The sequence below is a fragment of the Taudactylus pleione genome, unplaced genomic scaffold (assembly GCF_031769625.1).
Source record: "Taudactylus pleione unplaced genomic scaffold, aTauple2 ptg000154l, whole genome shotgun sequence".
Lineage (NCBI taxonomy): Eukaryota > Metazoa > Chordata > Amphibia > Anura > Myobatrachidae > Taudactylus > Taudactylus pleione.
The window spans coordinates 20,266,355-20,293,944 of NW_028284556.1; the positions used below are offsets into that span (position 1 = coordinate 20,266,355).

General features: G+C 43.5%; 1 protein-coding gene across 5 annotated transcripts in view; it reads left to right on the forward strand.

Annotated features, from left to right (window-relative positions):
• The window catches only part of SHPRH (SNF2 histone linker PHD RING helicase), a 152,252-nt gene that overhangs the window by 96,797 nt on the left and 27,865 nt on the right, over positions 1-27,590 (forward strand). For all 5 annotated transcript variants that reach the window (XM_088474388.1, XM_088474386.1, XM_088474389.1 and 2 more), the window contains exons 22-25: positions 9,793-9,936; positions 10,186-10,287; positions 14,261-14,332; positions 16,010-16,198. In XM_088474388.1, the coding sequence (XP_088330514.1) occupies positions 9,793-9,936; positions 10,186-10,287; positions 14,261-14,332; positions 16,010-16,198 (507 nt within the window). The remainder of the gene's footprint in view (positions 1-9,792; positions 9,937-10,185; positions 10,288-14,260; positions 14,333-16,009; positions 16,199-27,590) is intronic.

Genomic DNA, 27,590 nt, shown 5'->3' on the forward strand with positions numbered 1-27,590 from the left:
GTGTGTCGCTGTAAGCGACTCCGTCCAATGACGAACAACCGCTCACACAGGAAGCCATGGTCGGACGGAGAAACTGTACCTGCCATAGGGCTGATGCAAGCTACAATGATATGTCCAATGGTGCAGCAATGGTGCGCCTAAAGACGCAATGAGATGGAACTGCACCTCTCAAGATGCTGCAAGTGGGCGTCTCAGTATTAATGACATCGGCGTCGGCATCTTAAGGAGTGGATTCAGGGGATTTAGTCCCCTATCTATCTTGTCAGAAAACTTGGTAGCAAGTACCAGACTATTTGAACTTCTGAACAGGTTTGATGTTAATATTCAAAATGAAGACAATTGACTAGCATTAACTGTACAGTGGTAGGAGGGTCTGGAACCTACACAGTCTTTACATCCACCAACATTGCTGACTGCAACTCTCGGTTAAACAGTCTCTTTTTGGCTAATTATTCTGACTCACTGCCATGTTTGTTATGACTGTTTGATATATATTTTAATAAATGTATGAAATTGTATCCACATATAGGGGTATATATATAATAGTCTGCAGACTTCAAGCATCGGTGAGTCCCGTGTTTAAAAGTAGCAGTCATTTAACAGGCAAAACCAGGTTGCTTTTGCCTTTTAGCTAACAGTTCCATAATGCTTTTGAACCTAATCTAAAAACAGAAATATATAACCTGTGTTCATATGCTGCAGCACAATTATACCTACTGTGGAGGTTTACCAGCTGGGACAATTAAATAAAAAGAAAAAACAAGAGCTGCACAATTGAATCAATATAGACTGATTTTGCCTTTTAAATGATTGCTACTTTAAAACATCAGGCAGTCTCGCATGGGACTCGCCGATGCTTGAAGTCCACAGCCTATTACATATACCCCTTAGTCCCTGATTCATGTGTATGGTTTCACCTGCTAAGCAGACTATTTTATCTTGCGTAAATATGGATTCATATTGTGTGCTCTTTTAGCAAAGTCTTGTTCATTTATGCTGATCTCCCTTCCTGGCATTCCTAATTAGTGCCATTTTGGTTCACCGATCTTCTACTTTCCATAAGTTATCTGTGGGTTAACCTTGTTTAAATGTCCAAAAGGCTGCTCCTGCCCAGCACTTACGGATTCCACTACCTTCTCCATACTATATAAGTAATACAGTTTTTTTCTTCAGGGTCCATAGGGTCCACAGAATCTACCTTGGGGTATGTAGTTGGAGAGATCCATTGCACCAAACAGCTACAGCTTGAAAGCTCCCAGCATGCACTGGTCCTCCCTATATACCCCACCTCCAGCCAGAGGCATTCAGTTTTTTTGTTTGGTGCGCGGCAAGTATCCAGACGCACCTGTTTAACAGCGGGACTGCCCTGGCAGTCCCAGGCTTTTTATGATTTGCCTTAGTCTTTTGACCTTCTGAGTCGAGCAGTGCTAGGCGCCAAAAAGGACGCAGATACTGCTACTCCATCTACCTCCGCTGATGCCGAAATGCCAGTACCGCTATATGCCCTGGGGATTCCGGCAGGCCTCAGCAAGGCTTAGCTAGCAGCGTCGCTGGGGTCCGGACTGCAATCGGATTCACGGAGATGGCAGGCAAGTGATTCCTCATGAGGGGAATCGTGCGTAACGCAGTCCATGCCTCCAGTTTAGGAGACTCACTAGTGGTGGCTGCGGGTGAAGGCCTCGTGTGAAGTGTACTCACTAAGGTGGCTGGGGCCGTATCATCTGTCGCCGCGGATGGATAGTAGTTGCACTACAGCGCACTAGTTAGCGTCTACTACTGTGAGACCAGCGTACCGGTGCCATCAAAATCGCAGCTCTGGGGAGATAGGCACTTCCCTGGTAGCTCCTCCCCCGACCCAGACGCAACTTCTGGTTACGTGTGTGAGATGTTCACAGTTGTGCGTACTGCTGCAGGTGGGTCGTCTCAGAGGTCTGGTCTGTCTCCATGTATACCTCTCCTCTGGGTCTGGTATATAGCGCTCTATGGGCCTGATTCAGAGCCGTTCGCTATTTGTGGTCGTTCGTTCAAAAACAAGGGGTGGCTATTCAAATGATCCGTTCGCAAGTTGCAGTCTGTTCCCACCTCTAAGTCTGAATGACCGAGCAAAACATACGCTCGTTTATTTGATAAAAACGCCCCCTGGCCGCACGCACCATACGTCATGTCCGCTATTTATTAGATTAATCGAGTACATCGTACAGCGTATGCACTGCTCGCTATTCTTGTGGTTGGTGTTTTCAACCGCTATTTTGCGAGCAGTTCTGAGTTAAAAAAAACTAAGTGACGTGGTCAATGACGCTGCTGTATTATGCACTCCCTTAAAACGCCCGTTTTGACCTTTAAGCACGCCTGCGTTCGGATCTCCACTCCCCGTTTTCAAGCACCTTCCCCTGTTACCACCCACATACGCCTCATTCTGTCACTCAAAATAGCAGGCCCTCGCTATATTGCGTACCAACGATTTTCGGCCGCACTGACTGGTTCGCGCATGCGTACTAAAAACCGTACGCATGCGCAGATGTGCGAACATCGCTCGGAACGAGCGTACTGCCGCTAGCGAGTGGCTCTGAATGAGGGCCCATATCCTGCCAATACCCCGGCGGGGCTGGTCAGTTGATTCAGAGTCGATTTGCAATAGCAGTTTTTGTATTTATGTATTGTATGTGACTTTCATGCAAGCTGCTGTATATACACTGCCTTTTGTTTTCAAAACGGTCAGTTATATCTATCATTGTGTTTCTCCTCATCCCTCTGAAAAGGCGTGTGGGGGTTTTCATAGGTGAAGTGGGTCACATTGATTGGTATAAGGTGTACAGTATAAATGCACACATTTTTCATGTTTGAGGGTAAAGGTGATAAGGGTGAGCCTCTGGTGTTCAAGTCATGTAAATCCTGTTTGGCAGGCCTGTCTGAACAGGATTTTGTGCAGGATGGATTGTGTAGTGCCTGTTGTAAACAGCCACCTTTCCTATCTGGTACACCTACACAAGAGCCATCTTAGGTGGCGTCTTGTCACAGGTTTTGTTGCATATGGTGGTCGCAGCGTCACGTGCTCCTACCACTATATTGCCTCCTACTGTGGGATACCCACAGCAGTTGCATGTACATGTCCCATATGATTCCTTCATGGTTTGATTCTTCTGCTCACTCTAGGCAGAGTATGCTGCAATCCATAGCCCCTCAGCTGAAGGCGGATATACCAGTGGCAGTAAAGAGACAGGGGCATAAGTTCTCTTCAGACATTACCTCAGGATTCTGACCCACCCTCCTCATCGAACTCTGGGCCTGATTCAGAGCCGGACGTTCTGAACGAGCGCTCGCGCTGAATCAGGGCGTTTTCTTTTTTGTGCGGCCTCCTGGCCGCTCGCATAGCTGTGGGTGACCACCCACAGCTATTGCGAGCAGCCAGGTTGATGGTCACGATGGTCAAGACCATCGCGACCATCGGGCTTGCAACGAGACCCTTGTGGTAAGGTCTCATGGCCGCAAGCCCCAGAGAGCTTCTGGCTCTAATAGAGCCGGAAGCTGTCCCACTGACATCACTGGTGATGTCAGTGGGGCCGCCCCCAAACGGCAGGCGTTCCTTCGCCCCGTTTGGCCACCCCCCCCCCCGCCTACCAAACGGGGCGAGCTGTCAATCACCATCGACCCTTTGGTGCGAGACCCGGAGCAACGGAGCACCAGTCGCTAGCCGGGTCTCGCGCATGCGCACGATGGAGCCGGCTCCGTCGTGCGCATGCCCAGTGGGCAAACATCGACCCAGTTGTGAGAGCTCAGCGCTTGCGACCGGGTCTGAATCAGGCCCTCTGATTCTGGATCTTACTCAGTGGAAGAAGACCATCAGTTCTCTGTGGATGACCGCTTTCTGGTGAGAGCGGTTAGATCTGTCATCCGTATAAAGGATGAAGAGGTGCCACCGAAAGCTAAGACGCCAGTCTTTAGTCATCAAAAGGTGGCTAGAGATTATTTTCCTCAGTTTGTGCAACTGACTAATCTCATGTCTGAAGCATGGTCTACTCCAAATAAGCATTTCCATACTACAAGGAATTTGACCTCTCGATATCCAGTTGCTCAGGGTGAATTTAGCAAATGGGAAGTTCCCCCATCAGTAGATGCTCATGTGACTAGATTGATCAAGAGCTCTACGTTACCCATTCCTGTGATATCCTCGTTGAATGAGGCTACAGATAGAAATCTTGATAACTATTTAAAATCAGTGATTTCATTATCTGGAGCTATTACCAGGCCAGCTATGGCTGTAGACTGGGTAGCCAAGGCTATGGAAGAATGGACAAAGTCTCTGGAGGATAGCATACCTAATGCTACCAGAGAACAGCTGTCTTCCCTTTGTCAGATGCGAGAAGCAGCTATGTATTTGGGGGAAACGGTCATTGACGCATGTATCTTAGCTTCAAGGGTATCAGCAGCTTCAGTTGCAGCTCGAAGAACCCTTTGGCTAAAATCATGGAAGGCGGATACAGGTTCCAAAAAAGCCCTGGAATCCTTGTCTTTTGTGGGGAAGGTACTGCTTGGACCAGAACTAGATGACATAGTGTCTTCTTTGGTGACATCTAAATCTGCGGGGTTGCCATCTACGACTACCCCTAAGTATAGGCAGTCACCAGCTCGGTCCTTTCGCCACAGGGTAGGGCAAAGAAACAGTCCTCCTTTAGACAGGATAATTCCCACAAGAGACGGCAGACCAAGAAATTCTGGTCAGCCAAGCATCCTGCTTCCAAGCCAGATGGTAAACCCACTGCCTGATGGGGTGGGCCTCCCCCTGGGGGGTCTAGGGGTTGGAGGCCGACTCCTACAGTTTTCTCAGGCCTGGCATCAGTACACGACAGATACCTAGGTTTGAGAGGTGATCTCTCAAGGTTACGCCATCATATTCCTGTGGCATCCCCCTCAAAGGTTTGTTGGTTCAACCCTGTCTTTAGACCCAGTCAGGTCCTTGGCCTTCCAGGAGTCTATTGGGGCCTTCCTGAGGTCAGGATTCATAATCCCCGTTCCTGTGACGCAACAGGGAAGGGGTTTTTATTCAAATTTTGTTTTTTATTCAGAAACCAAATGGGTCACATCACCCTATCCTGAATCTGAAGTCTCTCAACAGATTCATCCATGTGCCCAAATTCTGTATGGACACCCTATGGTCAATTATGCTGGCAATGGAGCCTGGAGCTTTTATGGTCTCCCTGGACATACAGGATGCATATCTGTATGTTCTGATTGCACGATCCCACCAAAAAATTTCTGAGATTGGCGGTACATCAGCAACATTACCAATTTCAGGCTCTACCCTTTGGGCTGGCCACAGCCCCTCGGGTATTTACCAAAATAATGGCAGTGATGACGGCTCATCTCAGACGACAAGGGGTCAGGATGCTGCCATATTTGGACGACCTGATATTAGCACAATCGCAGGAGTTATTACAGTGTCATCTTCAGATGACCATTGTCTGCTTACAAGAGCACGGCTGGATAATAAATTGGAAGAAGTCCTCTCTCTTTCCAACTCAGCGTATGGTGCACTTGGGGGCGCTGCTGGACTCTCTGGGCCAGAGGATTCTCCTACCAGAGGACAAGATTGCTCCACTACAGTCTTGTGTGCGCAGTCTACTTTGCAAACAAAGTGTGTCAGTTCAACTGGCAATGCAGGTGCTGGGATCCATGGTGTCCACATTCGATATGGTGGCGTATGCCCAGTTCCACTCCAGGTCCCTGCAGCAATGGATTCTGTCTCATTGGGATGGTCAGTATCATCGGATAAAGTCTCAGATGATTCGCATCTCGCCAGAGGTTCGGCTCTCCCTCGCTTGGTAGCTACAGACGACTCATTTAAACAAGGGTCGCCGTTATGGGTCCCAGATTGAGTACTCCTCACCACGGATTCAAGTCTGCGATGATGGGGAGCGATGACAGGTCATCACACCTTTCAGGGAAGGTGGACGAATCAGGAAAATCACCTACCGATAATTATCTTGGAGCTTCCTGCAGTGCACAGAGCGCACAGTCTGGCACAGGACCTTCTTCACGGCAGGCCTGTCCAGATTCAGTCCGACAACGCAACCACAGTGGCTTACATCAACCATCAGGGATGCACATGAAGTCCGGCAGCCATGAGGGAAGTGGCAAACATTCTGCAGTGGGCAGAATGCCATCTTCCAGCAATCTCTGCAATATTCATCCCAGGAGTCCTCAACTGGGAAGCGGACTTCCTAAGTCGTCTGGACGTACATGCCGGAGAATGGGCTCTTCATCCGAACATCTTTCAATGCCTGGTGGACAGGTGGAGGCTACCAGATGTAGACCTCATGCAGTCACGCGCCAACCACAAGGTCCCCAGGTACGGCTCCAGAACGGGGGGGAATGCGGCAGGTTAATACTAATAGCTCCTGCCTGGCCCAGGAGACATTGGTTTACCGATCTGACATGTCTATCCATAGACAGGCCACTTCCACTGCATCTATGACCAGATTGGCTAGTGCAGGGTGCCTGCCTATATCCGGATATACCTCGGCTGGCTTTGACGGCGTGGCTATTGAGGCTTCTGTTTTAAAGGCCAAAGGTTTCTCTGCTTCTGTGATCCAGACGATGATGAGGGCAAGGAAGCCTGCTTCAGCCCGCATCTATCACAGAATTTGGCATTCATATTTTAGTTGGTGTCCCCAAACAAAATATGACCCTAAGATTTTCAAGATTTCAAGAGTACTTGCTTTTCTGCAGGCTGAGTTAGACTTAGGTCTGAGCCTGGCTACTTTCAAGTGTCTGCTTTATCAGTTGTGTTCCAATGCAGAATTGCGCCCCTGGCAGATGTAAGAACATTTATGCAGGGGGTTCTCCGATTGCAACCTCAGTTTGTCCTTCCGGTAGCACAGTGGGATTTGTTCTTGGTTCTGAGGGCGCTGCAAGCTCCCCCCTTTGAACCTTTGGATAAGGTGGACTTAAGATGGTTGACAGCAAAGACACTTTTTTTTTTTCTCCTCGCTATCTCCTCAGATCGTAAAGTTTCGGACTTGGCAGCACTGTCATATCGCTCTCCATATTTGATTTTTCATCAAAATAGAGCTATCCTGGGTACTAATGCGGGTTACCTTCCAAAGGTACTTTCCCGTTTCCATATGAGTGAGGAAATTGTAGTCCCGGCTTTTCAGTCTTCAAACCTGTCTACAGGTGAAGCTTCCCTGGATGTGGTTCGAGCCCTTCATATCCACGTGGATCATACCAGCTCCATCAGGAAATCCAATTCGCTCTTTGTGTTTATATGGGTTTCACAAATGAGGCTGGCCAGCAAACAAACAGACTTTGGCTCGCTGGCTGCGTACGACTTTTGCTCAAGTCTATACACGAGCTGATCTCCCTGTTCCTAACAGGATGACAGCACATTGTACTCGGTCTGTCGGACCGTCGTGGGCAGTTAGACATGGGGCCTCGGCTGAACATCTGTGCAAGACAGCCACTTGGTCTTCCATCCATACCATTATCATATTCTATGCATTTGATACTTTTGCCTCCCAGGATGCTTCCTTTGGGCAGCGGATTCTCTTTTCTGCTCAGGAGCGTCTCTACCTTAAGGGGAACTGCTTTAGGGCGTCCCCAAGGTAGATTCTGTGGACCCTGAAGAAGAAAATCAGAGTTATGGTATAACATACCTTAGATAACTCACTTTCTTTGAGGTTCATAAGGTCCACAAAGCACCCACCCTGACGCACCTGGCCTCAGTTTGGATCTGTTCTTTGCTTGTTTCTTTGTATGACGGATTCCCTCTTCGTATTTTGAGAGTGTTTCTTGGGTACATTGTACTTCCTTCTCCACTTTCCGTTAGGTTTGTTTACAAACTGAATGCCTGTGGCTGGAGGCGGGGTATATAGGGAGGAGGATCAGTGCATGCTGGGAGCTTTAAAGCTGTAGCTGTTTGGTGCAATGGATCTCTCCAAATACATACTCCAAGGTAGATTCTGTCGACCCTATGGATCTCGAAGAAAGAGAGTTATCTAAGGTATGTTATACCATAACTCTGATTTTGTCCTCATACATCTTGCCTCAATACACCATCTAGCACAAGTGAGCTGCCAGGTCCTGTGTGTCTATGCTTAGCACCAGGTGTTTTTTTTTTCGCCGGAAAATGCATCTTAGTTGCAATATGATGTGAATAAGACCCACCAGGAGACTGCACTGATTACTTTCATATGCCACATATGTATACCTTTTTGTGACTGAGTCTATATACGAAGCACAACAGAACTTGGCGTGGAAAAAAGCCGCTGCATTATAGCACTTCGTATACACATTTAGACTGTCGCACACAGATATACAAGTGTCGCATATCAAAATAATCAGCACATATATACCAGTGCATTCTAGTCGCATCACATTGCAACTAAAATGCATTTTCGGGTGAAAAAGACGCCTAACGCTAGCAGAGTTGTTCGTGATCTGGCGCACCAAGAGGGGCTGTTTGGCGCGACTACAGCAAAGGTGTATGAGGACACATCTGTAGAGAACTTTACAATCTGGCAACATTGTCTTATTATATTTGATGACTGGATTTGTCCTTGTCTGTAAATAGAAGTGATCATCGTTCTCTTATGTGGTGCTGTCCTGGAGAATCCAAGAATATAAATTACCATTAAGACTAGAGAGAAAGGGCGAGAGATACTCCATTATTTAAGGGGGTTTGCCATTCAAATTTACCTACATCTGGAGTGCTATTTTAAAATAAACAATAGAATTGTGCACCATTGCTGAGAGCACCAACCTACATAATCATATGTATTTCATAAACTAAATAATAAAACAAAGAAAATAGTTGTCACTTGACATAAAGACAGCTACAATGAACAATGGTCAGATGAGAACTTTTTAGGAGAAAAAAAGGAAACTTTTAAATATAAGGATCACTGATCTGAAACTAGAAGTTGGTTTATATGGAGTACACATTTAAACTTTCAAGATATCAAGAGTCCATAAGAGCAAGAAATTGTCTTGTCATCCTTGTTTTGTATGAGCTTAATATTCTGGATGTTATTAACTGTGGTCTGCCCCTGATAATGAAGATTCCTTATCGCTACAAGGAATCTTTGTTCTCCTAAATATATAATTTCTGAATCGTCGGGACCGGGGCTCTGATCAATGTGTCCCTTAATCCATGAAGAAGTTACAATTTCTTATTTTTTTAGTGGTAAAGTTTCAGGTGGCTGTCAATTATAATGTGCTTTTATAGTGTGGTAGGGAATGATTGTTTTTTATGTTAAGCTTTGTTCTTGTGGGTATGAAATATTTATGAACAATTTTTGTGTCATAACGATACTGAGTGAATCAGACATTAAAGCTGGGTACACATTAGACGATTTTTTTTAACGATTTGGCAAACTATGACGGATCGGAACAACAATTAGTTAAAAATCGTCTAGTGTGTACCTGCTATGTCGGCATTTGCGCCGACATATCGGGCGGTCTGGCACCAGATTGTCTAGTGTGTACTGGCCTTTCGATATGACAGCTCATCGACATGGGGAGGGGGGGTCGCCGGTCGCATCGCTAGGTACAAACGCCGTCTAATGTGTATCTTAGCATTGTATTTATAGACCATTTGTTTGAGATAGGAATATATACATTTCATGGTACTTTTATATAGATGTTATTTAATATAAATTTAGTTCTTGACTAATGGTTGCAAAAGTTTCTAATCCCATTCACAATATTTGTATTTTAAATGGATTTGGTGTTAGTTTTAACCAGTCTACATTGAATGTTCCACTGTTATTATAAAACATCCTCTTTATTATTTAGTTACTTCATGAGTACTGGATGGTTCTGCGGAATCATGTGTCAGCTATTGATGAGCTTTCTATGGCAACCCAGCGTCTTAGAGTCCGCCTCCCAGATGAACCCAAGCCTAACCCTCCTGTTCTTCACATCATTGAACCACATGAGGTAAGCTAGTTCATCCAGTAACATTTAGGGTCCTGTCTGATTTTTTTGTTGTATTCATTGTTGAACAATACATTGTACAATGTCATGTGCCAATTCTGCAGATATGTTCTACATATTTCTGTGTACTTTTGTATTGTGCACATAACACAGTGGGTATCTGCCATAACATATGATTTCTTCTTTGTTTGGTTTGTTTGGATGTCTATGGATTTGTTAGACCACTAAAGTACTTGTGTAACTTCCGCACAGGTGGAGCAGAATCGTGTGAAACTGCTTAATGACAAAGCAGTCGCCAAGTCACAGTTACAAAAGAAGTTGGGCCAGCTTCTTTATCTTACTAATTTAGAAAAGGTATGTATAACATTCTATTTATTGGTGTTACTATATTACAAGCATTATGATCTACTGTACCGTGAGTTAAAGCTTACTGAATTTTAAAGTAAGGGCAACTTCTTAGTCTAACTGGATGAACGTGCAAAATCATTGAGGTTTAATCAGCAACCTAACAGTATGTCATGACCTAGTCCCATAATTACCTTGTGAGTTATTTGCACAAAGTTTCACATGGTAAATGCCTAAATTACCATGACATTTCTTGGGAATTTGGTCACTCCTCATGCTACTTTTTTTGTGAGGGAGAGTACATAAATTATGTGCATAGCTCAGAAGGAAAGCATTTTGCCCTGGTTGCAAGGGGTCATTATGGAAAGTCTGCACTTCTAATCTAGCAATGCTCTTACTGAGCTTCACTGATCATATTAGAAGCTTGTATAGTCTCTGGTATTTGGCAGTTGCAAATGCTTTGGGTTTTTTGCTTTTTAAAAGGTTCTTTGTAAAGGTCTTTTATAAAGAGTATATGACTGTGTAATACTGTACATAAAAATAACCCTGGTCTCGGCACACAACAAAGTCTCAGTACACATAATAACTGTTCAAACAGACACTGTGGGACGAAATGCCTATGTTCCTGCAAGTTGTCAATGTTTTTCAACTGCGCATGTGTGTACAGAGTCGCTGGATAGATTGAGATGGCTGGGCTTTGAAATGTACTGCCCATTCCTGGGCAGTGACTGCGAGGTGGCTTTTCACACTCACGTAGATCTTCCATCTTATGGGTGTGTTATGGGAGCGTGCAGACATGTCACATGAGTGGCTGTAGACTCAGACGCTTTATTGCATACTTTGGAGGCCATACTCTGAAGGAGATTCGGCATCTAGCATGGGACTGGTGCAAGCGCCTAACAAAGTACAGAAACAGAATTAGCACAACAAGAAAACAGTGACTTACAGTAAAAAACATTGCAGTTTACAAGATTTATAAACATTGCTGCATTAGTGGCCATAATACTCGAATAAGCAGCAGTGTGGCAGAAACCAAGGGTTAGTTGCCATGGTAAGAAATAGATAATAGTATAAGTAAGGGAAGGAAAAGAACATGAAGGAAGAGGGCCCTGCTCATGAGAGCTGACATTCCAAAGGGGAGAGGCAGACAGACAAGGGTGACACACATGGTTAGACAGTGACCAAGAAGCATGAAGCAGTGGGTTGGGATGAGAGCTGCATGGCTTTGATGGTCTTGAGAGCCCATTTGAAGTTTATTTATTTAATTTTATAGAGAGGTCGAGAGTCTGATAGGGAGAAAATTCCAGAGGTAGGAAGCAGGGAATCGGTATGAAATACTGGCGGCTGAATGGCCGCCGGTTCTCATACTGACACCGGAAGCCTGAAGGGAGGACATCCCAACAGAGGCTGGTAAGTACTCTAACCCTCCCCTCCCCCCCCCTAACCGTCCCTTAGGGGTGCCTAACCCTAACCTCCCCCAGTGTTGCCTTACACTAACCCCCCCTTCCTCGAACCCTAACCTTTCCCAGGGGGATGCCTAACCCTAAGTCCCCCTGGGGGTGTCTAAACCTAACCCTCCATCACCCCCCGCGGCTACTTACCTTCTTCAGGATGCCGGGGCGTCGGGATTTCGGTGTGGGGCTAAAGTTAAAAATTTGCATTTCGACGCCTATCTTTAGTCCCAGGTCGGCCTTCCACTGACGGCTGGCATTCCGGGCGGCACTAGTTTAACCGCATTGCAGAAGCAGCATGGCCAAATTCTTGGAGGAAGTAAGTAGTTGGCAGGAGAGGCGGTATTCATTTGTTGAGCGAAGTTGGCGGATGGGGGTGTGAATGGAGCTAAGGTCAGAGCTGTAAATCGGTGAGGATTGGGTGAGTGGTTTGTAGGGGAGTGTGAGAAGCTCGATTTGGGTTGTAAAGGGGAAGGGGAGCCAGTGTAGGGCTTGCAGGAGAGGAGAGGCAGACGTAGAATGTTTAGAGAAGATGATGAGCCGGGCAGCAGCATTGAGGATAGACTGGATATGACAGAGGTGAGAGTAAGGAATGCCAGATAGGAATAGTACAATCTCAAGATGACCAGTGAGTGGATTGAGGGTCTTAGTTGCCTCCAAGGTGAGAGAGGGTCTGATCCTGCAAATATTTCTGAGATGGAAACGGCAGGCCTGCGAGAGGTACTGAATGTATGGTTTGAAGGAGAGGGAGGAATCAAGGATAACTTCCAAGATAGTACACTTGGGGGCTAGAGGAGATGGTTGTGCTGTCAATAGATAATGAAATTGTGTGAGATGAGGTTATTCGGTAGGGAGGGAAGATGATCAGCTCAGTTTTAGACATGTTAAGTTTAAGAAAGTGCTGGCACATACATGAAGGAATTGCAGAGAGAGAGAGTTGGAAAAACGAGTGAGGAGAGCGTTCAGGGGAGGAGAGGTAGATCTGAGTGTCATCGGCATAGAAATGATATTGGAGGCCAAAAGAGCTTATGAGCTCACCTAAAGATGTATAGAGGGACAATAGGAAAGGTCCAAGCACAGAGCCTTGGGGGACACCTACTGTTGTGGAAGAGGAGGGGAGGAAATGGAGCCATGAAAGGAGACAGAGAGAGAATTTATCAGAGAGATAGGAGGACAGCCAAGAGAGGTCAGTATCACACAGACCAAGGGAGTGAAGTGTCAAAAGCAGCAGAGAGGTCAAGGAGAATGAGGCAGTGAGGAGGTCATTGCTGACTTTCATGATGGTAGCTTCAGTGGAATTAAGAGGACCAAAACCAGACTGAAATGGGTCAAGTAGGAATTGGGGATGATGGAAAGGTTTTAAGGTGGGAGTAGACAATGCGCTGAAGGAGTTTGGAGACAACTGGGAGGATAGAGATGGGGTGGTAGTTGGAGAGAGTTTTAAGATCAAGGGTAGGTTTTTTTAAGAATGGGGGAAACAATGGCATGCTTGAATGCAGAGGAGACAGTGCCTGATGAGAGAGAGAGATTGAAGAGATGGGCAAGATGGAAACAGACATCAGGAGAAAGGGAGCGGGAGGGGATAGGGACAAGGGGTAGGTGTAAAGGGGGGTTGACTGGATGAGAGCCATTACTTGATCTTCAGATAATGGGGAGAGAGAAGTCAGATTTGGTAAGATTGGGTGGGGAGGGGTAGGTTCGGAAAGGAGGGGGGTTGGGGGCTGAAGGTCTGGTGGGATGTGAGGTCCTGATGTATGGAGTAAATATTAGATGTGAAGTGAGTGGCAAAGTCAAGGGCAGAGAGTGAGGAGGGGAGACAAGAAGGTGGGGGGCAGAGGAGGAAGTTCAAAGTGGGGAAGAGACGATGTGGGTTTGAAAACTGGGAGGAGATTAGGTTCTTGAAATACAACTGTTTAGAGAGGGAGAGGGCAGCACTGTAGGTTGACAGCATTATTTTGAAATGGAAGTCTGCATTGGAGTGTGATTTCCTCCACTGTCACTCGGCGGTTCGTGAGCACTTTTGCAGGTACCGTATCTGGTGCATTTAGAGTGCCAGGGTTGAGGTGTAGATCTGCAAGAGTGAGAAGTGATCGTCGGGCAACAGAGTCAAGAGTAACATTATATAGGGAATTGGCTTGGTCAGGGCAGGAGGGAGATACAATGGGGGAGAGAAGTGAGCAGAGTAGGGAGATACAGTGATGGTAGCCTTAGGAGGCAGAGGTGGAGAAGTGAGGGATACTTTAAAAGTGTGATGTTCAGAGAGGGGGAATGGTGAATTGGTATAATCCCGAAATATTACAACAGGGAATGAGGACCAGATCAAATAGGTGAGACTGAAGATGCACAAAGTGGGCGTGTCCCAATCCTTCCACATGTCGCAGATGTGACTACGGCAAAACACGCTAACGCAGACACTGCTGCCTCCAGCTCAGGATTAGTCCCTGTACCTTTGATAAATTAATTCACAAAAGTTCACTTGTTTTAACCACAAAGTGAACTATAGGCTATTGACAATATGTTTTCTATCCCAGTCTCAGGACAAAACTTGCGGAGGAGAAAATCCAGAGCCCTGTCCAATATGTGCACGAAACCTGGGAAAGCAGGTAACCTACTTTTCAGATTGGTGTTTATAAGGAAAAAATAATAATAAAAAAAATATATATATTCGTGTGTGTGTTTCCTTAATTGAATAAGGGGAGTGTGTGTATTAAGCACACCAGTCCAGGATTTCTGTGTAATTAGCCGAAGCTAGTTTATTGTGCTGTAAAAATAAATCCTAAAACAAAATTAACCTGTCTGGGTTCTCACTAAACAAACAGAATCCCTCTCTTAACCGTTGTAGGACCTAATGCCCCTACCTGAAACATAAGCATATGCACAGTACTCAGAGTAAGTAAATCACACTGTCTCTTAACAAGCCTGCAAAGGCTGTTTCCACAGGTAGTGAGACCCTAAGTAAAACCCCTGACACACCTTTACCAGCCTCTTACAGGTGCAAGTACTAATTAGCCTGTACTCAGGATGAAGACCCGAAATGGACCTAATAGATAGAGCTCGTCCTCACTCTCCATCCATGACTAAGGAACCCTTAACTGGCTTTTACTAAAGCCCAAACATCTATCAAGTCTGTTTTGTAATCACAGACATTTTCCTGGAGTTTTAATACATATAGGTCACAAACCTGGGACAAACGCACATTATTTAGCCTTATTCACTGACATTGTAGGATTTATGTTGCTGCCTGTCTCACCATTAGGAGGACATCTGGTGCAGTCATCATCTGTGTTTTCTACTTGGCCACAGCACTCCTAGATTTAAATAAAACAAATGGGATCTCCTAAAATGCAGTGAAAGGGATAAATATCTGGGTTAGGTCATCCAGTTAACTGCAGTCATCACCTAGGCTAAACCTATATAATATTTGTGTAAGATCAGTCCCGTCTCTTTAATGTGCATGCAATAGGTGCATACCCACCGGCTCCCACTGTAAGGGAGGGAGACAATACAGAGCTGGAAGAGGAGACAGGGTGCCGAAGTAAGTATGGGGGCGGAGGATGGGATGGAGCCGTGGAGGGGCTGTGACAGATGTGGGACGGAGCTGCCGGGTGTGGTTGTACGGGGTCCGTTATACTAGTCTTATAGTAATCGCCTAAGGTCTTTCCCTTCTCTGATCTGCACAATGGGAGCCAGAGCGCACGTTAGGCCTCCACCCCTAGTAATGGCTCCCACTTCAGCATTAGGACAAGATAGACCACTGCAACAAGTGGAGGATCACTGTCTGCGCAAGGAACAGGTGTAAGTGTTGCATGGAGGAGTGCTGCAGGGCAGGGTGGGGATAGACCAAGGTGACCTAGCAAAAGCTGGATTTCTTTACTAGTCCTTACATATTATTATTGTTATACTGAACAATCACCAGCCCCTTTAGAGTACTTTATGCTGATGTACCAGAAGATGGAATATTATTTGGAGGGGGGATGGGGATTTCTGTAAAATAATCTAAATAATGGAATTTGAGGATCTTTTTATGCATGTCTTTAATGTATAGAGTTTGTTGTGGTTCAAAATATGACTATATTAGAGCCCGAAATTGTTAAATGTTGGCAGCAGTTTGGTAAAATGATCATAACATAAAACTTCTCAACCAATTTGAAACAAATGTACCTGTGTTTTATTGTTTAGATTTTGTAGTTTTTATCAAGTGTCAGTTGATCCTAACACAAAAATATTGTTAATTAACACCTTTTAATTCATTGGGTTTTTCATTTTGTTTTTTCCTACAGTGGGCAGTGTTGACTTGCGGCCATTGCTTCTGTAATGAATGTGTTGCAATCATCATAGAACAGTATAGTGTTGGAACACGAAGAAGTGCTATTAAATGTGCTATATGTAGACAGACTACATCGCACAAAGAAATTTCATATGTATTCACAAGTGAGGTTGCAGACGAAGAAAAGGACATTCCAGTAAAGGTAATACGTTTTGTACGGATATTCTAATCATGTTTTTATCCATCCTAAAGTAGGCAGCAACAGTTTGTTGCAGAGTTTTAAGTCAGTGATTTCATGTTCAATTTCTGTTACATTTTTAAGCGTTATTCCATTAATTTGCACTAACCAACATAAACATTTTAGGGTGAGATTTATCTCACAGGTTGACACGGGAAGATTTAAATTTGTGAAGATCACTCAAACATTAAATCCACTTTAAAAAATAAATCATGCAACTTTACATTTATATAAAAAAGTGTATGTATGTATATGTGTGTATGTGTGTGTATATATATATATATATATATATATATATATATATATATATATATATACACACACAATAAGGGTTTAGGCAGGTGTGGAAAAAATGCTGTAAAGTAAGAATGCTTTCAAAAAGAGAGGTGTTAATAGTTTATTTTTTATCAATTAAAATGCAAAGTGAATGAACAGAAGAGAAATCAATATTTGGTGTGACCGCCCTTTGCCTTCAAAACAGCATAAATTCTTCGAAGTACACTTGCACAAAGTCAGGAATTTTGTAGGATTATAGGGCTGTATTCAATTAGCGGCGAAAACTGAAGTTTTATTTGTCATCGGCGAACACGGCCGTCATTTGCCAAAAAGCTGTCGAAAATTGCAAACAGGAGAAAATGGAGAAAAAAACTGGAGAAAAGTTTTCTCCATACAGGGAAGGTTTAGAGAAAACAAGAACTCTGTTTGGTGAGCACTCTTGAAATATAAATCAGAAGATAGTTTAAAATATAACTTTTATTATAATATTAGTAAAAATAATAATGATCTCTCAGCATGTGGAAAGCAATGAAACATATTTAAAATGTTCGAACAAAATCTATTACAAGCATCAATTCCAAATGCTAAAATATATAACACTATCTAATTGGGGATAAGCTACTTAAACCTTCGGCTGTATAGTCATGGGATAAGTTGTCAGATAACCAAAATCAGAGAGCTAACCTCCCCAAATAATTTTGTAGATGTCAAGTAGTGTTAATAACACACAATATTACAGATGTGAATGCCTCCTTTTTGCGTAAATCTTTGGCAAATATAATTTCAAGATGATTATTTACTATAATATCAGCTACAAATAGCTTTAGTTGATGTGCATCAGTTAGTTCCTACTGTGCGAGCACATATATGAGACGAAAAAAGGAAGGTCATGGTATAGACACTGCTATTCTAAATTCAACTGCTTCTCACTTAGCCTAGGCCATCTGTGAGAAGTGAGAGATTATAAGAAAGCAGGTTGCCCTTAGAAACAACAGTGTGAAGGAGATGTTGCTCAAATTTTCATTTTTGCTGTTAAGGGTCTTGCTCTAGGCATTGGACCCCTAATGAGAGAATTACTCTGTTTGAGGTCATCCTCAATCAACAGAGCAATAGAAAGAATGTGAATTACAAGAAATGTTGCTAATAATTATTAATAATCTGATAACACTTTATAATTTGACACTATGCTTAAATAATACATTGGTTGAAAAATATTGGCAAAGTTCAACCAGAAAAAAAATTACACATAACATGCAGTTCACAAAATAGGTTGTTAGTAATTATTATATACAGTAATTCCAACATGAAAAGTATTCTTATGTTTGGAAAATAATTAGCAGAAGATCATACACTCTTTACTCTATTTGCTCGGCTATAACCATTTAGTAGATTTTCATATGTTTCATTAGAGCCCACAAATACAGGTTTAGGTTATAGCCTATAAAAAGAAATTATATAAAGAGCAGGTATTGCGGAAGTCTAGAAAAATGACTGCCTCATTACACAATCCCGTTCTAGCTGCAAGACATCACAAATACATATGTAAAGTACAGGTGCAGCTGTTTGATTGTAACATTTGGACACAATATTAGCACAAAAATCAAATATGACAAAGAAATGTGTATAACTAGAAACAAAAATTAAAATGTGTATCAAAGCATGTGACTATTAGTAATAGTGAAGTGTTGAATATGTTATTCTTAAAATTGGAGACCTGATAGAAGAGAAAAAAAGTGTGCATGTGAAAGCCTAATTGAGAGGAGCCTTAATGTAAATGTTGCTTGATCCGATATAGATCATCTAAAACATCAAAAAAATTAACTCCTCAAGATCAAATATCACAAATATATTAGACGTAGATTTAAGGAAATTTGAATGTATTTTATTAAATCAAGACTAAAACTAATGAATGGTCAGGATGTCTCATTTTATAGAAAAGAGCTGTAGCTGTTGTATTCATTTAAGCCCCTGGGTACCAGGGTGCCCAGCTTAAAGATCCATTCTGTCTCTCTTTTGAGGAGGGTTGTACTGAGATCTCCTCCTCTTATGCCCATCCTCACTTTTTCTAAGCAAAAGGCTTGGAGTGACTTTGGATCACACTGGTGTCTTCGTAGGAAATGCCTGGCCACTGAGGACAGTTTCTTCAGCTTATTGGCATCAGATATCGTGTTTCTAATATTGCCAACATGTTCCAGGATTCGGGATTTGAAAGCTTGTGTTGTCATCCCTACGTATTTGTACCCACATGTACAGTGTAAACAATAGACAACTCCAACCATATTACAATTGAAAAAGTCTCTTATCACGATCTTGTATCATATCATATCATTATACTCAGGGCCGGATTAACAATGGGGCGGGTGGAGCTACAGCTCCAGGCCTCCCATTGAAAATAGGCCCACACAGACTGCAGTGCAGGCAGGAAAAAAAAAAGTGTTTTTTTTTTTTTTCCTGTCAACACTAAGGAACAGCTCAGTCAGCTCTCTCACCTAATGGCTACCAAACACAACTTAATCCATTGTGACCTCCCCACCCGTTCTCCTCCTCTTGGAGGATCGACAGGCCAGGCCAAAGCCACGCCCACCATCGGGTCACTTAAGCCCCGCCCACCTCCGAAGCCCCGCCCACCTCCGAAGTCCCGCCCCATTATACCGAGGCCATGCCCCCTAAACCATCCTACTACAAAGCAGTATCAAGTACCTAGTTGAGGAGGGAAGGCAGCACAGCCCAGCATGTCAGGATTAACTCAGGTCAGTGTAATGTCTGGCCAGGCTCTGTCTGTCTGTCTCTCTCTCTCTCATGTCTATCTATCTCATGTCTGTCTGTCTCATGTCTGCCTATCTATCTCATGTCTGTCTCATGCCTGCCTATCTATCTCATGTCTGTCTCATGTCTGCCTATCTCTTGTCTGTCTATCTATCTCTTGTCTGTCTATCTCATGTCTGTCTGTCTATCTACAGTATCTCATGTCTGTCTATCATTCATGTCATGTCTGTCTGTCTATCTACAGTATCTCATGTCTGTCTGTCTATCTACAGTATCTCATGTCTGTCTGTCTATCTATATCATGTCTGTCTGTCTCAAGTCTGTTTGTCTGTCTGTCTATCTATCTCATGTCTGTCTGTCTATCTATCATGCCTATCTATCAATCAAATTAGGTGGGTATAAGAGCATATGTGTATATATATATATATATATACAAACACACAAGCACAGAAGTTCGTTCATATATATGCGTGTGTGTATACATACAGTACATATACACACACATACTGTATATACAGTATATATATACAAATGTACGTGTGTGTGTGTGTATATATATATATATATATATACACACACGTACATTTGTGTATATATATATATATACTGTATATACAGTATGTGTGTGTATATGTACTGTATGTATACACACACACGTGTGTGTGTGTGTGTGTATATATATATATATATATATATATATATATATATATATATGCACGTACATGTGTGCTTGTGTGTGTATATATATATATATATATATAGAGTGTGTGTATATGTATGTATATACACACGTGTGTATATACGTATATATATACATACACACACATATACCGTTATATATATATATATATATATATATACAAATGTACGTGCATATATATATATATATATACACACCTGTGTGTATATATATATATATACATACACACAAGTGTATATATATGCACGTACATGTGTGCTTGTATGTGTGTATATATATATATATATATATATAGTGTGTGTATATGTATGTATATACACACGTGTGTGTGTGTGTATATATACATACACACACATATACCGGTGTGTGTATATATATATATATATATATATATACACGTGTGTGTATGTATATATACATACACACAAGTGTATATATATGCACATAGTTGCGTGTGTGTTTATGTGTGTATTTATATATGCACGAACGTGTGTATGTGTGTGTGTATATATATATATATACATTAGGGGTGAGCGGGTTCGGATTTCTGAAATCCGAACCCCCCCCCGAGCCCCCCCGATCCGAGTCCGATCCGAATCAGGCTCGACTTTTCCCGCCTGACTCGGATCTGAAATCGAGGCAAAACGTCATCATCCTGCCTTCCGAGTCTCGCGGGTTTTGGATCCTATATAAGGTACCCGCGTCGGCGCCATTTTCTCACTCGGCTGTGGACAGTGAAGAGGGAGGGTGGGAGTTAGGGCTGTGTAGTGTAGTGTAGTGTAGTGCTGCTGTTGTCCACTACTTCAAAGTCCATAGGGGCTGGCTGTGTTGTGCTGTGCTGCTGTTGTTAATAGGGGCTGTGTCCACTACTTCAAAGTCCATAGGGGCTGGCTGGACTGTGTTGTGCAGTCAGTTCTCCATAGGGGCTGTGTCCACTCCAAAGTCCTGTGCAGTGTCCCAGTCCTAAAGGGGTGCTGTAGTGTTGTCCAGGGGGTGCTCTGTCCAACAGGGGTGCTCCCCCCAAGTGCTTAAAAAATAATATATTTTCTGTGTTTGTGAATTGTGTGCGCAGTAGCCGCACGTGCATCAACAAAGTAGTGCCAAGCGTGCGCCTGTGTCATAAGTAAAGGGCCGGCTGGCTTGACCGTTAAAGGGTGCTGTAACCCCCGAAAGTACACTCCAGTCCAAACCAAAAAAAAAATTATTTTCTGTGTTTGTGAATTGTGTGCACTGTGGCTGCACATGCATCAACAAAGGAGCAGCGCCAAGTGTGCGCCTGTGTCCCATAAGTAAAGAGCCGGCTGGCTCATTTCTTAAAGGGTGGTGTAACCCACAAAGTGCACTACTCTCCAGCAAAAATAAAAAAATATTTTCTGTGTTTGTGTGCGCTTTAGCCGCACGTATATATCAATATAACATAAATGGAGGACCAAACTTTCTCCGATAAAAATAAAATAGGGAAAGATCAAGAACCACTTCCTCCTAGTGCTGTTGCTGCTGCTGGGAGTTGTTCATCATCCCAGAGAGGAAGTAGGAACATCACTACTTTTACTAAACAATTGACCCTCCAACAGTCCCTAGCGATGAGGATGAAGTACGACAGCAGTCATCCTGAAGCAAAACGTATAACTGAGGCCTTGACTGCTATGTTGGTGTTAGACGTGCATCCGGTATCCGCCATTAGTGCAGTGGGATTTAGACAATTGATGGAGGTAGTGTGTCCTCGGTTCCAAATCCCGTCTAGATTCCACCTGCATCCTCAAAGCAGCAGCGACAAGCGTGCGTCTGTCTGTTAAAGGGTGGTGACACCCTCAAAGTGTGCTACACAAACAATTAAAATAGTTCTTTTTTTTTTCTGTCTTTGTGAAATGTGTGGGCTGTAGCCGCACCTGCATCCTTAAAGCAGCAGCGACAAGCGTGCGTCTGTCTGTTAAAGGGTGGTGACAACCTCAAAGTGTGCTACACAAACAATTAAAATATTGTTCTTTTTTTTTCTGTCTTTGTGAATTGTGTGGGCTGTAGCCGCACTTGCATCCTCAAAGCAGCAGCGACAAGCGTGCGTCTGTCTGTTAAAGGGTGTTGTAACTCTCAAAGTGCTCCAAAAAAAAATAAAAAATTTTTTTAATGTGTTTGTGACTTGTGTGCGATGTAGCCGCACTTGCATCCTCAAAGCAGCAGCGACAAGCGTGCGTCTGTCTGTTAAAGGGTGGTGACACCCTCAAAGTGTGCTACACAAACAATAAAAATATTTTTCTTCTTTTTTCTGTCTTTGTGAATTGTGTGGGCTGTAGCCACACCTGCATCCTTAAAGCAGCAGCGACAAGCGTGCGTCTGTCTGTTAAAGGGTGGTGACACCCTCAAAGTGTGCTACACAAACAATAAAAATATTCTTCTTTTTTCTGTCTTTGTGAATTGTGTGGGCTGTAGCCGCACCTGCATCCTTAAAGCAGCAGCGACAAGCGTGCGTCTGCCTGTTAAAGGGTGGTGACACCCTCAAAGTGTGCTACACAAACAATAAAAATCTTCTTTTTTCTGTCTTTGTGAATTGTGTGGGCTGTAGCCGCACCTGCATCCTTAAAGCAGCAGCGACAAGCATGCGTCTGTCTGTTAAAGGGTGGTGACACCCTCAAAGTGTGCTACACAAACAATTAAAATATTGTTCTTTTTTTTTCGGTCTTTGTGAAATGTGTGGGCTGTAGCCGCACCTGCATCCTTAAAGCAGCAGCGACAAGCGTGCGTCTGTCTGTTAAAGGGTGGTGACACCCTCAAAGTGTGCTACACAAACAATAAAAATATTCTTCTTCTTTTTTCTGTCTTTGTGAATTGTGTGGGCTGTAGCCGCACTTGCATCCTCAAAGCAGCAGCGACAAGCGTGCGTCTGTCTGTTAAAGGGTGGTGTAACCCTCAAAGTGCGCTCCACAAACAATAAAAATATTCTTTTTTATTTCTGTCTTTGTGAATTGTGTGGGCTGTAGCCGCACCTGCATCCTCAAAGCAGCAGCGACAAGCGTGCGTCTGTCTGTTAAAGGATTACATCTGTGACAGCATCCAAGTAAGCATGTCAGACAGTCCGTACCTGTCCTGGCAGGAAAAAGAAGCAATTTGGAGGTCCCTGTACAAACTGGCTCTATTTTACCTGAGTTGCCCCCCCTCCAGTGTGTACTCCGAAAGAGTGTTTAGTGCAGCCGGGAACCTTGTCAGCGAAAGGCGTAGGAGGTTGCTTCCACAAAATGTGGAGAAGATGATGTTCATAAAATGAATTATCAACTCTTCCAGGGAGACCAGCCTCCAGAACGTACGGAGGGACCTGTGGTTCCAGCAGGGACGAATTAATACTCTGTACACACTGAAGATGGTGAGGAATCGGTGGATGAGGAGGATGAGGATGACATCTTGCCTCCGTAGAGCCAGTTTGTGCAGGGACAGATTAATTGCCAGCTTGTTTTGTGGGGGCTCAAACGAACCAATCATTTCAGCCACAGTTGTGTGGCAGACCCTGGCGCTGAAATGATTGGTTTGTTAAAGTGTGCATGTCCTGTTTATACAACATAAGGGTGGGTGGGAGGGCCCAAGGACAATTCCATCTTGCACCTCTTTTTTTTCTTTGCATTATGTACAGTTTGGGGCCTAGTTTTCCAAACTGCCATCCTGTCTGCCACTGCAGTTTCACGCCTAGATGGGTCACGTGTTTGTGCCGCCCACTCGTGTCGCTTAGCATAGTCATCCAGCTACCTCGGTGCAACCTTTTGGACATAAAAACACTATTGTGAGGTGTGAGGTGTTCAGAATAGACTGGAAATGAGTGGAAATTAAGGTTATTGAGGTTAATAATTGCATAGGAGCAGAAAAACCTACAAATTCTGTGATTTTAGCTGTTTTTATGCTTTTTTTCAAAAAAATACAGATCCAAAACACAAAACCCAGAACCCAAAACACGGAAGGGTGGTTTTGGCAAAACCAATCCAGATCCAAAACACGAAGAAAGATCCAGATCCAAAACACGAAAAGTGGCCGGTGCACACCCCTAATATACATATGTATATGTGTGTGTGTGTGTGTGTGTGTACTATGTATGTATATATACATACACACACGTTGGTAAATAGGGATGGTACAGCAGCTTCAGGCACATTTAAGGGGACTGAAGCAGGTGAGGAATGGTGTGTAAATATTCATCATGTTGATAGAATGTCGACATGGTCATAATGTTGAAGTTGTTCGTGTCGACATTCATGTGGACAGTGATGGAATGTCGACATATCATCCCTGTTGGCCCAGTTCTCACTGACCTGCTCTTGATGGCTGCAGTGACTCCAGCACGGCTTCCGGGTCCCCGCGGTCATGACCTCTGCGGCTCCAGTCTTCCAGTGAGTATCCCCCCCTAACCCTAATGCCTACCCCTTACTTATAGTGCCTTTCCCTAACCTCCTCCCCCCGCAGTCTAACTGTAACCTCTCCCTAGTGCCTAACCCTATCCTCCTCCCCCCGTAGCCTAACCCTAACCTTCCCCTAGTGCCTAAGCCCCCATGTAGCCTAACCCTAATGTTGACATTTGCATCACTGTCAACATATCACACCACACCTGCCTCAGTCCCCTTAAGTGTACCTCAAGCCCTGTACCATCACAATTTATGTGTGTATGTGGGTGTGTATGTATGTACACACCCACATACACATATATATAGCAGTCAAATGGGCGGCACTCTGGACGGCTTGTATAAAACACACAAAACTCAGTTTAAGTTATCAATGCTTCAGAACTTGTATTCATTCTTTCATCAGGATTACTGAAAGGACGAATACAAGTTCTGAAATGTTGATAACTTAAATGGATTTTAATTGTTTTATACAAGCCGTCCAGAGTGCCGCCCATTCGACTGCTACATGTCTCCCTTCACAGGCAGAGGTAATTAAGAGGGCACCAGACGCCATAGCACTATCCTTTGCACAAGAGTGCTGGTCTACACATGCACAGTCAGCGGCATAGCAGGGCTAACTCCTTAAGTGTGTAACGTCATGCCATTGCGTAGAGGTACTGAGGCTGCCGGCACCTGAAAATGCAGCACTGCTCGGAGCGTCCAGGGAGAACGCTGCACTGGCCACACCCCTATGTAAACCACAACCACACCGCACTGGTCATGGCCCCACATTACCAATCACACTGCTACGGTACTTGTCACACCCCCTTCAGCGGCATACAATAGGCCCATCAAAAATTTCAGCTCCAGGCCCATGTGGACATTAATCTGGCACTGATTATACTAGTTTAAATTCTTACCTGTGCGACGATTTCCCATTTTCTCTTCCCCAATTAATATTAAAAGTTTTCTCCATCCCAGACCAGGAGAAAAAAAAATACAAATCCCTATTTTTGGATTAATATATGTGGGGATTTCTTTCAGAACTCTATTGACACCCCCCCTGATTATAAATTACCCCAAGCATCTATCAAGTCTGTTTTGTAATCGGACATTTTCCTGGAGTTTTAATACATATAGGTCAGAAACCTGGGACAAACGCACATTGTTTAGCCCCATTCACTGACATTGGTGTAGGATTTATGTTGCTGCTTGTCTCACCATTAGGTTATAAATTACCCCAAACATTTTTCATAAGTTGCGTACCTTAGCGAAAAACTGCCACGCAAGTTTTGGGTGAAAAAAAAAAAAAATCGTTGAAAATGATAGCTATTTTTTTCCCCCAGAAAATTACTGTTCCACGTAAATTGGGGGTATGTTAAAATGGGTGCAAGTATATTTTCGTGTCGTAAAAATGCAATTTTAAAAACCGTTGAAAAACTGCCTGCTGCGACCGCGAACAATGCTTAAAACACTTGACACTTCCATACCGCACTCTGAAAAACCAGACCCAATACGTTAAAACCATTTTCAACTATTTTTTTTTTCACCCAAAATTTACGCAGTCGTTTTTCGCCAGCCAAAGTATGCAACTTATGAAAAAAAGTTTTGGGGAAATTTATAAATAGGAGGGGGAGGGGTGTACAAAGATTTCTGAAAGAAATCCCCACATTTTTAGCCAAAAATAGGGATTTTGCATTTTTTTTTCTCCTGGTCTGGGATGGAGAAAACTTTCTCCACTTTCTTTTTCTCCAGTTTTGCCTGTTTGGTGGTTTCGACTTTTTTTCTAAAAATTTATCTATTTTTTGTTGAAAAACAGCCATTTTCACCAATGGCGAAAAAAACCTTTGTTTTCGCCGCTAATTGAATACGGCCCATAGTCAGGTGTATGATTACCAATTATACCAAAAAGGTGATGATGATCATCATTTTCATATGTAGGTTGAAACACAGTCATTAACTGAAACAGCTGTTTAGCAGGCCTAAAACTGGGTGTGGAACAGCTAAACCTCTGTGTCTCGACCAGCCAACCGATTCTCCAGATACCTCAATCTGAGAATCGCCACCAGTGACTTATAGTTACCTCAGCACATGTGGTTAGTCTAACCCGGTACTGCCACCAACGAAGTTCACGGGAGTCGTTAGATTCTCCCCTCAAATCTCAATATTGCACACTCACATATAGGTAGGTAGCTTTGACCTCACAGGCTCATGAATTCGACAAGAACACGGAGAATACACTGAATTAAGAATGTTTAATCCGAAAAATATTTCCAAGGTTATTGATTACAGAAAAAGGTAGTACAAATATGGTCAATACAAATATATCACAAATAAGTTTCAGAAAATAAAAGGAATTAAAATAATAGAAAACCCAGAGTCTTTACACTTAGACTCTGTTGTGAAGGAAACACAGAAGCATTGGGTCCAGGCCAGTCGTCAGGACTCTCCTTAGGCACAAGAACAGTTATCATTGAGGGAGAAGCACAGTTATACCGTCACAGCTGCATTAGCCCCCACCCTTGAGGTTTTTAAATCTTTCTTTGCTGTACCATGGACATTAAGATATTGGACACACCTTTTCACATAATTGTCTATAGGAGGTAGGGGGTCTTGAAACAGGGTTAATGGGGATTTAGAAACCAGTCACATACCATACATCCCTGCTCTCACCTATCCTAAAATGATTTATACCCTGTGACCTGGCTTGACTGAGTCTGACCATCTGCACTAAGGATGTATCTCTCGCCAAACTATAGAGATAAGAGATGGTTATCTGGATACATAGTTCCAGGGAGACAAATCTCCCCCAAGCCTTGTATTCCTACAGGTCAAATACAGGACACCACCTAGAACCATTTTGATACATATATAATATTTACATTCACATGACATCATTCCTGGCGATTATTCTTGAGATAAACGCCACACTCTGCTACAAAGGTGAGGTTGTGGAAGACTGTTTCATGTCACAGGTCATACACCATGACTGAGCACAGCAGCAATACACAAGGTAGTTATACTGCATCAGCAAGATCTCTCCAAGACAAAGATTTCAAAGCAGACTGGAGTTTCAAGATGTGCTTTCCAAGCTCTTTTGAAGAAGCACAAAGAAAGGGGCAACGTTAAAGACTGTAGAGGCAGTGGTCGGCCAAGGAAACTTAATGCATCAGATATAATGCTTACGCATGCTTACTTCCTTTCGAAATCGGAGGATGTCTAGCAGTGCCCTCAGCTCAGAACTGGCAGAAACCAG